The sequence below is a fragment of the Prionailurus bengalensis genome, chromosome D4, assembly GCF_016509475.1.
Source record: "Prionailurus bengalensis isolate Pbe53 chromosome D4, Fcat_Pben_1.1_paternal_pri, whole genome shotgun sequence".
NCBI lineage: Eukaryota > Metazoa > Chordata > Mammalia > Carnivora > Felidae > Prionailurus > Prionailurus bengalensis.
In genome coordinates this window covers 82,194,602-82,208,501 of record NC_057359.1, presented here as the reverse complement: position 1 = coordinate 82,208,501, position 13,900 = coordinate 82,194,602, and the positions used below count along the sequence as shown (strand labels likewise).

Below are 13,900 nucleotides of genomic sequence, written 5' to 3'. Positions count from 1 at the left end.
ATAAATAGTTATTATTGATTGTATATTTATTAATACCCAAATTTAATTTCGAAATAAGAAAGATGCTCAATTGCCACAAATTGGCCACACACACCCCAAAAAAGAAGGAAGGAAGGAAAAGAGGGAGGGAGGGAGGGAGAGAAAAGGTGGGGGATGGGGGAGAGAAAAAAGAGGAAATGAAAGAAGGAAAGGAAAGGAAAAGACTCGTTATTGCAAATAATCCTTATACTGTTTAATGTCACCCCGAACCATCTCTAGACCTTTAATACTTCTATAAGAAAAAAATCCAGTGACAGGGACAATTTTGTTCTAAACTTACAAAAATATTGGTGGGAAACTCAGTGGAAGACCAAATCCTGTTTTACCTCCATCGTAATCTGGAAAAACTGTAAGGGTAGAGCAAGCCTTGAAGCCCATGCCTCAAGGCATTTAAACACTTTTATGAATTTTATTCAGTTACTTCAAATTTTCAAATATGTTTCACAAAGGTTTATAAATATTTTGGTTAGATCAAGATTTTCCCTTGATAAAAGGCAAATGCACCTGGGTGGCTCAGTAGGTTGAGCATCTGACTCTTGATTTCTGCTCAGGTCACGATCTCAGGGTCATGGGATCACGCCCTTGGCAGGGGCTCTGGGCTGAGTGTGGAGCCTGCTTAAGATTCTCTCTCTCTCCCTCTACCCTCCTCCCCCGCTTGCATGCTCTCTCTCTTTCTTAAAAAAAAATGCAAGTGCTTTAACAGTCACAAAACAGCTATGGATTTAGGTTTTCCTACTAAAATACTTTCAGTATGATCTACTGATAAATAAAATCTTACAAGTAAAATCCTTTAAGAACTATAAATTACACATGGTACTCCCATTAAACAGAAACGTCATGGGGCGCCTGGGTGGTGCAGTCGGTTAAGCGTCCGACTTCAGCTCAGGTCACGATCTCGCGGTCCGTGAGTTCGAGCCCCGCCTCGGGCTCTGGGCAGATGGCTCAGAGCCTGGAGCCTGTTTCCGATTCTGTGTCTCCTCTCTCTCTGCCCCTCCCCCGTTCATGCTCTGTCTCTCTCTGTCCCAAAAATAAATAAACGTTGAAAAAAAAATTTTTTTAATAAAAAAAAAAAAACAGAAACGTCATAATACACACCACCCCCAAATTCTGCTAAGTTCAGCAGTCCTGTTGAGTATTGTTAGACAACTAACTAATATATACAATCATATTCTTGACAGATGCAAACAATATTCCCAGTGAGGACACCACTAGATATATCCCTCCATCATATACAACCAGGAGAGTGAATATATTAGATGAGACATCAATGAAAATCAGTCTTAAAACTCTACCAGAAAGGGGGTTCCTGGGTGGCTCAGTTGATTGAGCATCTGACTTCAGCTCAGGTCATGATCTCGAGTTCATGGGTTCGAGCCCCACATCAGGCTCTGTGCTGACAGCTCAGAACCTGGAACCTGCTTTGGATGCTGTGTCTCCCTCTCCTCTGCCCCTCCCCTGCTCACACTCTGTCTCTGTCTCTCAAAAAAAAAAAATGTTAAGAAAAAATTTAAGAGAAAAAAATGCACCAGAAGGGACAATTTCAGGGAGTATTAACTACAAAAAAATTATTCTTAAACTCTAGAACATACGCATATAAACATATCTAAAAAGTCTTCCACTCCTGACTTGCCTCTGTCTCTCAAAGATAACTATTTTATTTCTGATGTATTCTTCAGTGCTTTTCTTTATGCATATATAAGCAAATAACATTATTTGTCCATTTTTTTTAATGTTTATTTATTTTTGAGAGAGAGATAGAGCATGATCAGGCAGAGAGAGGGAGACACAGAACCCAAAGCAGGCTCCAGGCTCCAAGCTGTAGGCACAGAGCCCAACGCAGGGCCTGAACCCCTAAATTGTGAGATCATGACCTGAGCTGATATTGGACACTCAACTGACTGAGCCACCCTATTTGTCCAGGTGCCCCTATTTGTCCATATTTTTTTATGCAAAAGACAAGAAACTAATACATAATGTTCTCCACCTTCCTTTTTTTTTTTTTTTTTCAACGAAATACTATGTTCATGCAAGTATATCTATAGGAAGAACTTCCAGGAGTGGAGTCACTGGACTAAAGGTATATATTTTTTAATATTGACAGATATTTCTCATCTATAAGAATTGTATCAATTTACACCTCACCAGCGATGCATTCCCCACAGTCATGCTGTTGTCAAAGTTTCCGATATTTAACTATCTGAACGGTGGAAAATGGTATCTGAGAGGACTTTTTTTGGAAGAGAACCAGGAAAGCATATTAGCACACTGTAGAAAGGAAGTTTGAATATGCAGGGAGTCAGAGAGGAGGTAACTGCAGGAACAGAGTCCTTTACTAGGCTGGAGGAGCAGGATTCACTGCAGGAGTGATTCATGGAATGGGTGCTCTGTCACGAATGGGTGCCCATGGAATGGGAGATGCAAGGGTTGTGGGTATATTTTCACGGTGACCTCAAGTGCAAGTCCCTTTTGATTGCTTCTGTTTTTCAGGCAAAATAAGAATCAAGGTCGTAAACTGAGCCAGGAGAGAGGAGAGAGTGTTGCATATTTTGGGAAAGAGATGTGAATTTCTTCTCTTTAAAAAAAATTTTTTTTCAACGTTTATTTATTTTTGGGACAGAGAGAGGCAGAGCATGAACGGGGGAGGGGCAGAGAGAGAGGGAGACACAGAATCGGAAACTGGCTCCAGGCTCTGAGCCATCAGCCCAGAGCCTGACGCGGGGCTCGAAGTCACGGACCGCGAGATCGTGACCTGGCTGAAGTCGGACGCTTAACCGACTGCGCCACCCAGGCGCCCCATGAATTTCTTCTCTTAATGAGTGGGAGGGTAACCTGCCCAGGGAAACAAGGATCTTTGAAGCACTGAGGATTACAGCCTTCAATTTAAAGTGAATTTTGAAGGACAAAGGACAGTCCATGCATAAAGAAGATCCCTGCTTCAGGGAGATGTCAAGAAAATTAAAAGCAAAGCATCCATCTAGCATTCATTTAACAGATATTTACAGGGAATGGGCCATGCAGAGGCTCTGTTGCTGGGTGCTGGCTTGTCACTTAAAGCAAATCACAAACATCCTCCAGTTGGTTAATTGTTCACACCGATCTGATTAAGGTAAGATTATTCATTCTGCAAACAAAAATACAAAAAAAAAAAAAATACCATAGGATGTCCATGGGATGATTTTTCCTAAATTTGGGGAGGGGAGTTCTCAGTCTTGATAGTGTAAACAAACAGCTTCTCGGAAAAAATGGGCCTGTATAATAAATTTGCAGACAATTTCAGGTGGTTGTAGAACCGCAAGTTGAGAATCTCTCTGTCAAATTAAGAGCCCTATTTTAGAGTGTATTGTTTTAGGATGTTTTGAAGGATTCAATTTGCACAAAGCTTTCTACTTTATGGTTGTGTACTGGACACCTTAATAAGGACTCAGAAATTGAAATCATTTTAGGTTTTAAAAAAAGTTGCAAAAGTGCATAGAGTTCTCCTATATTCTTCACCAAGAATCCTCAAAGATTAACATCTTAACCATAGTACAATTATTAAAACTGTTGATACACTACTATCGTTAATAGACCTTATTCCGTTAGTTGTCCCGTTCGTGTCCTTTTTTCTGTTCTAGAATCCAGTTCAGGAATTCACATAGCTTTGTCAAGAACCGGGCTTTTTTTTTTTTATTTTGGGGCAAATTAACGTCTGAGTCTGTCATAAGAGTCGCGATGTTATTAAGAACCAATGAAAAACACATGTAAAATGATTTCAGAAACTTCAAAGATAACTAAACAAACTTTTCTTACTACTCAGAATTGGGTATATGCAGTGTAGCTTTTCATTTAAAGTAAAACAAAGCAAATTGAAATGTATTATTGTCGTCGAGGTGTTTTGTCCCAAAGGAGGACCCGTAGCATTTCCTTCAACCACCAGAGGAGGCTTTTCCTAATTGGGCAGTGTGTCTGCCCGACCGCAGGAAGGCCGCCTCATTGGTCCGCGCAGTCGGGACTCCGGCGGCTTTTCTCTTAGTGCTCAAGGCGCCGACCCACTTCTCTTCGTTCACCCGAGCGCTCCCTTCCTTCGAAGTCCCTGAAGCTGCCAGCCCGAAGGCGTCCAGACTGACCTAGGCCGGGTAACTGCACTGAGGTCAGTCGGGAAGAAGCGGCGGGCATGGAATACGTGTGGGAGGTGATGGAATGCCGGTGCTCGGTGATGTCTGTGATCCCCCTCGACCCCCAGGCCTCTGCAACTTCTCTGCCTGCCTCCTCCTCTGGCCCCACCTCCACCAGGCTCCCCCAAAGGTTCCGCGCGCCCCTCCACCGCCCTTCCGCTGGCTCCGCCCCCCCACCGCGCCTCCAGGAGCCCGCCTCCTCCGAGAGCCCTTCCGCTTTTTCCAGCTCAGCCCCACTCCGCCCAGGCCCCGCCTTCCTCGCGCCCTTCTCTGGCCCCGCCTCCTCCGGGAACCTCTCCACTGGCCCGCCCTGGCCCCATCCTCCTCAGAGGCCCCGCCCTCACCTAGCACACCGCTACCTGGTCTCTCTGCTGGTCTTGCACCGCCTGAGTCGCCAGCCTCTTTAAGTTTGGTTCTGTTTCCCCGAAACCTCCACCCCTCCCCGTACCTGCACGTTTGTCTCAGTAAACCCTGCCTCCTGTGCACCTTCTCTGTCCTTCTGCGGTCTCTCATTCCCGTCCGATCCAAGCTGTGTCCTTAAGTGCTTAGTGAATTGTGCGGAGGCCTTGTGCTAGGCCTTGGAGGTCCCTGCTTTCAAGGCCCCCTGCCGGGTGGGAGAGCCACTTTGTAACGGAGTTTAACAGTCCGGGTGATAAGTCTTTAATGAAGGAATCCTAGTATTTCCATACTTAGAGGACTAGAGTTGTCACCCTCCCTGCTGGAAAGGCAAGCTGGCCTGTGAGGGGCTAAGCTGCACCTCTCTCTCCAAATGCCCCTGGCTTCTTCTGATGCAGGCTCTTGGTTCTAACCATTGTCCTTTAAACTCTTGGGAATTAGTAAAATCTTATCACGGGCCCTTCTTTTAACCAGAGTTGGGGGGCGCCTGGGTGGCGCAGTCGGTTAAGCGTCCGACTTCAGCCAGGTCACGATCTCACGGTCTGGGAGTTCGAGCCCCGCGTCAGGCTCTGGGCTGATGGCCCAGAGCCTGGAGCCTGTTTCCGATTCTGTGTCTCCCTCTCTCTCTGCCCCTCCCCCGTTCATGCTCTGTCTCTCTCTGTCCCAAAAATAAATAAACGTTGGAAAAAAAAAAAATTAACCAGAGTTGGTAGGGCTTTAAGAGCCCATCCATCCACTGGGGATGTTGAGGGCAAGAGACAGATCAGTGATTGGCTTAGACAGTGACTCAGCATCATGCTCTTGATGCTGCTGTTTGGAGGTTTTCCTGAGGATTCTTACCCAACTTTCAATGACCCAGCAGTCTTAGTTGGTAGAAAAACCTAAAAGTATGTGTAGATAAAACCTCCAATCAGTAAGCAGATTTCTCCTAGCTAACACAGTACAGGATATGGTTTACAGAAGACAGTGACTCACACCTTCAGTCTCTTGGAGTCAGGCATCCTAGGGTTTGATCCCAGCTCCACCGTTTGCTGTGAAGTTTGGCAAAGAAGCTTCCCTTATCTGGGTTTTAGTTTTACCTTCTAAAAAAAGAGCACAATTATGGTATGGATTTGTTGAGGTCCTGCTTATGAAAAAAGTCAATGTTAGGGTCCTGTAAATAGCAGGATCTCAGCATAAGTGAGCCCCTAGTCATCCGATTCATGTCTGTCTGGGTCATGTCAGCAAGGAGCCTGATACATTGCCTCTCTCAGGAGCCATGACAACCCTGGATGATAAGCTGCTGGGGGAGAAGCTCCAGTACTATTACAGCAGCAGTGAGGATGAGGACAGCGACCACGAGGACAAGGACAGAGGCAATGGCGCCCTGGCCGGCAGTTCGATGCCTGCAGATGCAGAGTTGGCAGGGGAAGGCATCTCAGTCAACACAGGTACTGGAAATCCCTGAGCTCAGGGAACAGGTTTAAAAAAATGTCCATTAAATATGTATCAGTCAGAAGTCTCCTGATCATTGCTGTCTAATTCCAGTCCCACTTCCAGAGATAACCTTTTGTCGGCATTTCCCTGGGTGTGCTCTGGCCATCTCAGTGCACAGTGCAGACTTCTGTGCACAGCATGCACAGACCGATCACACACAGTAAACACAGACCTGCTTTTGAATCCGGCTTCTCAAATTAATAGTTGTTTGATGTCACTTAAGTCATAGGTATGCATATATTGGTATAAATGTATACCAATATATACCAATTCTAGTATAAATTCCTAGAAATGGCATATTTATACTTTTACATTTTAATATTTCCAAATTGCTGTCAGTGGAAGTGGCACTGGTTTATCTATAACCAGCAATGTGTTTTTCCCCCAGACACTTGCCCTCCTACTGTGTCACCAGAATTTGTGATCTTCGCCATCCTCAATGGATGACAAATGGTAACTCACTGAAGTTTTATTTCCTACCTTTTCAAGAGGGATACTGAACCTCTTTTATAACTTTAAACAATTTTTTTTTTAAATGTTAATTCATTTATGAGAGAGGGCGGGGCAGAGAGAGAGACACACACACACACAGAATCCAAAGCAGGCTCCAGACTCTGAGCTGTCAGCACAGGGCCCGACGTGGGGCTTGAACTTACGAACTGTGAGATCATGACCTGAGCTGAAGTCGGAGGCTTAACCTACTGAGCCACCCAGGCGCCCCATCTTTTATAATTTTAAGAGTGAGTTTCCTGTCCTTTGCTCATTCTTAAAATTTGGTGATTGGTCTTTTTCTTTTTAGGGAGCTTTGTTTTAAGACAACTAATCTGTGGTATGAGCTGTAAATATTTCTACCAATTTGTGGTTTGTCTTTTGACTTTGTGTTCTTTTCTGGGCAGAAAATTTTTATTTTTATGTACCTGAAGGCATTATTTTATAGTTTCTTAATTTAGTTTCTTACCGAAAAGGTCTTTTTTCACTCCAGGGTTATAAAAAGTTCTCCCATGCCTTTTTAAAATACTTTTATGATTTTTTTTTTTACACTTAAATATTGATTAATCTGGAATTCATTTTGGTGCACGGTATGTGGCAGGGCTTCACGTTAGTATTTTTCATATTTTACCCACTATCTCAACACCATTTATTGAATTAGCTGTCTTTTCTCCATTGCTTTGAAATGTCAGTCTTATCATGTATTGAATTTCTGTTTATATTTTTATCTTTAGCTATACTTTGTAGTTTCTTTCATTGATTTGTTTTTTACTGTGCTACATCACACTGTTTTTAATTACTGTGTTACACGTTTGGTACATGGTGGGGCTGGTTGACCTTCGGTACTCTTCTGTGCCATCATTTCCCCCCAATTTTTTTTTTAAGTAGGCTCTACCCTCAACATGGGATAGAGTTCCTAAGACTGGGTACTGCGTGCTATACTGACTGAACCAGCCAGGCACCCCTCAACTTTTGCTTTCTTATTTTTCCAAAGCAAATTTAGGAATGTGCACACATGGGGATACATTAAATATATAAATTAATTTAGGGGTTGTTGGCACCCTTGTGATGTTGGGTCTTCCTAGTCAGGAATATGGTATTGCTTTTCCATTTCCAGGCCTTAGTGTTTCTTGGTAGCATTTTAAAGTTTTTCTCACATAGATTTTTTAATTTTTTTATGCAGTAACAAATAGCCTCCAAATCTCAGTGGCTTGTCAGAGTGAAGGTGTATTTCTCAAATGTGTTACTTGCTGCTCGTGTGGGTCAGCAGCCCTGCTTTTGCTTCATATGTCCTGTCATTCTAGGGAAGGGTTGAAAGAGCAGCCCCTGACCGGGACATGCCTTTTCATGACCAGGTATAGTGAGCAAGAGAGGGCTGTTGGAAACGTAATGGCTCATAAATCTTTTGCTCAGAATCCATTGGCCAAAGCACATCACGTGGCCAAACCCAACATCAGTGGGCTGGGGATGCATGTACTCATCCCATAAGAGGTCCTACAAGTTACATGGCAAGGGGCAGGGAGGCTTGGGGGTAACTTGAATAACAGAACAACCTGCCACAATCTTGTTATAAAAATCCAGGTAATACAGAATGTATTAAGGTAGAAAGAAAAAAATAGAAGTTCTGTCTCACAAGTCCTCTTGGAGCCTACTAGCTAGAGACAGCTTCTGTTAACGGTTGACTTATTCTTCTTTAGTCCTTTTTCTATGAACATACAAATGTACGTGCACATATACGAATACCTGTAAATATTTGTACGTACACAGGCAATTCCTTTTCTAAAAATTGGATGATCATACCATGATATTGTTCTGCATTTTGCTCTTTATTTTTTTTTTTTTTGACCTAATGTATTTGAACATCTTTTATGGCAAGAAAACCTATAGCTACCTCATTCTTTCTACGAGTTGCCTCATTTTCCTTTGAGTAGATAAGTCATAACTTATTTAGTGCACCTCCTAATGTCGGGCCTTTAGCTCGGCCCCTTAATTATCGCAAGCCACGCTGCAGTGGACATCACTACGTGGACCATGCTGCCCCGCGTGAGCGTTACCGTGCAGTTGGCGGAGCAAGCGTTAGACCGATGTGAGCTGGTCCGTAATTCTCTGCCTGCTCTTCTTGGTCACCTCCATGTTCACCATCGACCCAGGTCCAAAAGGGGTGATAAATGACTGGCGCCGCTTCAAACAGTTGGAGACTGAGCAAAGGGAGGAGCAGTGCCGGGAAATGGAACGGCTGATCAAGAAGCTGTCAATGACCTGCAGGTCCCATCTGGACGAAGAGGAGGAGCAACGCCAACAGAAGGAGCTCCAGGAGAAGATCAGTGGGAAGGTAATTAGCAGACCCCCGGGCCTCTCTGAGAAACGCTCCTGGCTGTTGCAACTGGGGTCAGTGATCCAAGAGGTGCAGGTGTTTGATTTGGCCTCCACAGAGCTGTGTAGTGTCAGGGGAAGTAGAGTCATGTCCTAACTCGGACACACTGGGGTTTGAACCTCAGCTCTGCTACTGGAGACGGTGGGGGTGTGTCTTCTGTTCTGAATCTGGTTTGTCAGGGGTCCGGTGAGGTCAGTCCCTCTACCTCACAGTGCTCTCTGGGTACAAAGGCCCCCGCATTGCCTGGCCCATTCAAAGTGCTTTATGGAAGTCTTACCTTGGGCCAGAAATAACCCTCTGAAGTTGGTGGTTTTATCCCTGTTTTACAGATGATGAAACCGATGCTTTGAGAGGAGAGGGGACTTGGCTCAGGGCATCTAACTAGTAAATGCTCATAAGCACTGGGATTCTCACCCAGGTTTTTTTTCCTCTTTCCATGGTGCTGCTCTGTTTCACCTGAAGCCTATTCATGAGAATTTACTCTTAACAAGGCAACACAGTAGAAACAAATGGACACTCTAGAAGATACTTGGAAATAGGCCCCTGACCCTCTGTTACTTGCCCTGTATCAAAAGGACCTTTTATTTCCCCTTCCACCTGCCCTCTGAACATGGGTGAATGTCAAGGAGTGCCTGAGATCATTTGGCTGTAGCCCAAAGCAGCTCTTGGCTGGGAATGCCAGCCAGGATCAGGGAGCAGATAAGAGGATTAAATGAGGAGTTATTTGCCTGGAGCAGGAGGAGGATTTCAGGGCATTAGACTTTCTGACCATAATGGCTCAGAGGCACTCTGGTGGGCCGAGGTAGATGGGAAAGCTGGGAGCAGGGGGCTGGGAAGAAGGACGGTGCTGTGCTGGCCGTGACGCCGAAATGTCCATCCTGCTCTACTGTGGTCCTCGGCCTCCACCGTCTGATTGGTGCCGGACTGGGCAGAGGTAGGCTTTGTTCCGGGTGTGGGGATGTCTTGCCGCACCAGGCCCAGAGAAGGAAGACAACTTTTGTGTCTCGGGCTGGCGGCAGGGCTGTGTGCCCGCCGCTCACAGTGCTTCCTTATGCTGAGATTAGAGCAGATAAAGCAACACATGACCGCATGGGGTGGTTGAGAGCAGCTCTGTCCCTGTCCTCCTGGGTTGTGTACCGCAGAGCAGAGCTGGAAACCAGCTCAGTGCCAGAAAAGGGGAAGTCAAGCAAAATATGGCACAGTACGCGTCATTCTATAAAAAATAATTGAGAAGCAGGGGGAAATATTTGTGATGTAATAATGCCAAGTGGCAAGAGCGGGTTATAGCTTAATTGGTACATCCACACTGCTGTTAAAAAAGCAAAAATGATGTCAGCATGTGCCTGGTAATAAAAAGCAAAATACGGTATTAGAGAGTGTGACTGTGTGTTTTTTGTATGTATATGTGTGTGGGGGGAGGGTGCAGAGCAAGAATTACGAGTGTTCTTAAATTTTTAAAATTCCTTAGTATCGTGTTGTCTTTTCAACAAAAAAGAAACAGTAGATAAAATAATCTATTGTCGAGACTGACCAAAAGAAACAAGTTCATGAAGTGATATTAATTGATGTCTGTTTGGAGGGAGAGACATTATAATACAGTAGCTGAAAGACTATATATATATGTATTAATTTATTTATTTGTTTTTGAGAGAGAGAGAGAGAGAGAGAGAGAGAGAATCCTAAGCAGGCTCCATGCTGTCAGCACAGAGCCCCATGTGGAGCTCCAGCCCATGAACTGTGAGATCGTGACCTGAGCCAAAACCAAAAGTCAGACACTTAACCAACTGAGCCACCCAGGAGCCCCAAAAGACTAGATTTTTAAAAATCCAGTTTGAATTCTGGGCTTGTACGTACGTGAACTGGTGCAGATAATCTCAAGTCTTTGAATCTCAACTGTAAGATGGGGGCAATTGAAATCCCCTCCCAGTGGGGTTATCGTAAGAATTCCGTGAGCTTTAATGCATACAGAGCACTTAGCATGGTACTGAGCTCACGTAACATAAGCATGTGGTACCTGTTAACTATTTTTTTTGAAGTTTATTTATTTATTTTGAGAGGGAGAAAGAGAGCACGTGTGCAAGTCAAGGAGGGTGAGAGAGGGAGGGAGAGAGAATCCCAAGCAGGCTCTGCACTGTCCCCACAGAGGCCGATGGGGGGCTCGAACTCACAAACCATGAGACCGCGACCTGAGTCGAGGTCAGTTGCTCAACCACCTGAACCACCCACGTGTCCCGGTACATGTTAACTATTATCACAGAGTTCAGTTTGTGTTTCTTCTGCTCACCTGCTGGTCGTCCTGCAGATGACTCTGAAGGAGTTTGCCATGATGAATGAGGACCGAGATGACGAGGAGTTTCTACAGCAGTACCGGAAGCAGAGGATGGAAGAGATGCGGCAGCAGCTTCACAAGGGGCCCCAGTTCAAGCAGGTGTTTGAGATCCCCAGTGGAGAAGGGTTTTTAGAGATGATCGATAAAGAACAGAAAAGCACCCTCATCATGGTCCATATTTATGAGGACGGCATTCCGGGAACCGAAGCCATGAACGGCTGCATGATTTGCCTTGCTGCCGAGTACCCAGCTGTCAAATTCTGCCGGGTGAAGAGCTCAGTTATTGGGGCCAGCAGTCGCTTCACCAGGAATGCCCTTCCGGCCCTGCTGATCTACAAGGGGGGTGAGTTGATTGGCAATTTTGTTCGTGTCACTGACCAGCTGGGGGAAGATTTCTTTGCGGTGGACCTCGAAGCTTTTCTACAGGAATTTGGATTGCTCCCAGAAAAAGAAGTCTTGGTGCTCACGTCTGTGTGTAACTCTGCCACCTGTCACAGCGAGGACAGTGATTTGGAAATAGATTGAACTGATAGTCTAGCTGCATAGATTCCTCCTTGTTTGGGCTGGAAGACACATGTCTGTGGATTTGTTTTTGTTCCTTCCTGTGTTGTGTGGCTTTCCAGCTGTTCTTTGTAGTCCCTTTTATTATATGTAAAGTCAAGAAATTCTTAGATTAAACTGGAATGCTAAATCACCTTGTGGCTAGCAGTACAAAGTGACTTCAAACTGTATAAACAGGAAACCAGGCTTTTGAACTGTTTACTTAAGATTCTCTAGCATGACATCTCTGTTATTGTTTCTAGTCAATATTTACATAACATCCTAAAGACAGTGTCCTGGAAATTGTCTTCAGATGATCTCAGAGGTCTCTGCCAGGCCTGGGAATATAATTCTATAGTTAGTGTGTTATTTGCAACATAAATAGTGTGTCCCCTTCATCAGTGATTATAAATTGTATTTACTTGTAATCAGATGTTCTCTACCGGGGTCTTGTTTAAAGGTTCCAGACAATGATGTTTGCCCCATCAAGAGGGGTGACCTTTGCTGTGGGAGCCAGTGTCCTGCTGAAACGTTACTAAGTCTTAAATAGGAGGAAGGATTGAGGCTGACTGTGCTCCTGATGCTGGAAGGCCAGCTTGATTTAAAAACATCAGAGCTGGGTTGGAGCTGGGAAGCCTTTTGAAATTGGAGGATCTTTGGATAAGATCCTCTTGCTAATTTCTTTGTCTCTCTCTCTCTCTCTCTCTCTCTCTCTCTCTCTTATTTAACAATGTGACTTTTTTGTTTAATGTAGCTTTAAAAAAAAATTTTTTTTTTGCATATTTTAAAAGTAATATTCAACAGAGGAAAATTTGCCGCAATACAAAGTGAAAATAAGAAAGTTAGAATAATGTCCCATCCAACCATCTAGGGTAAAACACTATTAATATTTTGGCATATTTCCTTCCAACGTATTTTCTTTGTATACATAGACATTTTGCTTGTTTGTTTTTAAACAAAACAATGGGATCATTCTGAACATACTGTTTTATAGTATGGTCAGATAATATGTATCAAAATTTTTTTCATGTTATTACTAGTCTACCACATTTTAAAAATGGCTCTTGATATTCCATCGTGTAGATGTGCTGTGATTTGCTTCGTGGTTGTCTCTTGAAAAACAGCAAAGACTTTTTACTACAGAAGTAGTAGGTGTCCATTGTAGAAAATGTGATAAAAATTGTTAAGTTAAAAAGAGCTTTTACGAGTCCTATAATTCCGCCAACCAAAAATGATTCCCGTTATCATTTTCACAGGAATCTTTCTAGGCTTTTTTTTTTTTTTTCTATTTGTATTTGTATTTATAATAATGGTTGTCATTTGAATGTTTTCCTCCTCTTTTTTTTTTTTTTTTTTTTTTTTTTTTTTTTTTTTTTTTGCTTAAAACGGTGTACATTCTAAGGTCAGGGAAAATGTAATCTGGAATGAAAAGATTAGCTTTAGAATTCAGTTTTGCTTTTCCTGGTTATTCAGGAATTGACTAACTAGAAGGGTCTCACAAATATCTGTTGTAGTTAATCAGTAAGAAGAAAGTGCATGGTTTTTCTGATTTAAAAAACTCATTGTAGACAGTGTAGAAGCAGAGATAACTGTTGTCAATGTTCTTGTTTATTTCCTTCAGTCCTTTTTCACTATTTTTAGTAACATTGAGAGCTTATTGGCTTTAGTTCCGTGTTCTATTTTATTAATATGATGCCGTAAACAATTTGACATGTTATAAAAATTCTAAATAAATACTTTTTAATGCCTTCATAACATTCCATCGTTTGTATATGCCATGATTTATTTAGCCAGTTCCTTAATATTGGGTATTTAGATTCCCAGTTTTTCACTAAAATACTCAGCATTTTTGCATTTTGAGCCATATTTTGGATAGTTCTCTTAGTATAGATTTCTGGAAGAGGAATTCTTGGATGAAGGGACAGGAGCATTTGTAAAATAGTTTTTAGAAACTATCTCTCGTTCCAATCAGAAATGAAAATATGCACTCACAGAACCTTAACTTTGCCTTTCAAGAACAGAGATTCCAAAATAAAATGAACAGACATGGAATGGGAAAATCCTTGAGTATTAATCTCTTACTCAGATGTAGTGTAAGCAGCA

The 13,900-nt window shown here is 43.2% G+C and overlaps 1 protein-coding gene across 2 annotated transcripts; it reads left to right on the top strand.

Annotated features, from left to right (window-relative positions):
- Positions 1–3,955: 3,955 nt before the first annotated feature.
- On the top strand, positions 3,956–13,552 carry PDCL (phosducin like). Of its 2 annotated transcripts, none has more exons than XM_043565074.1 (4): positions 3,956–4,168; positions 5,843–6,019; positions 8,705–8,886; positions 11,231–13,552. In XM_043565074.1, the coding sequence occupies exons 2-4, from the start codon at positions 5,848–5,850 to the stop codon at positions 11,780–11,782; spliced, it is 906 nt and encodes a 301-aa protein (XP_043421009.1). In that variant the 5' UTR covers positions 3,956–4,168; positions 5,843–5,847; the 3' UTR covers positions 11,783–13,552. The 2 variants fall into 2 exon arrangements, with proteins under 2 accessions (XP_043421009.1, XP_043421010.1); XM_043565075.1 differs by having other exon boundaries at positions 3,965–4,210.
- The last annotated feature ends 348 nt before the right edge of the window (positions 13,553–13,900 follow it).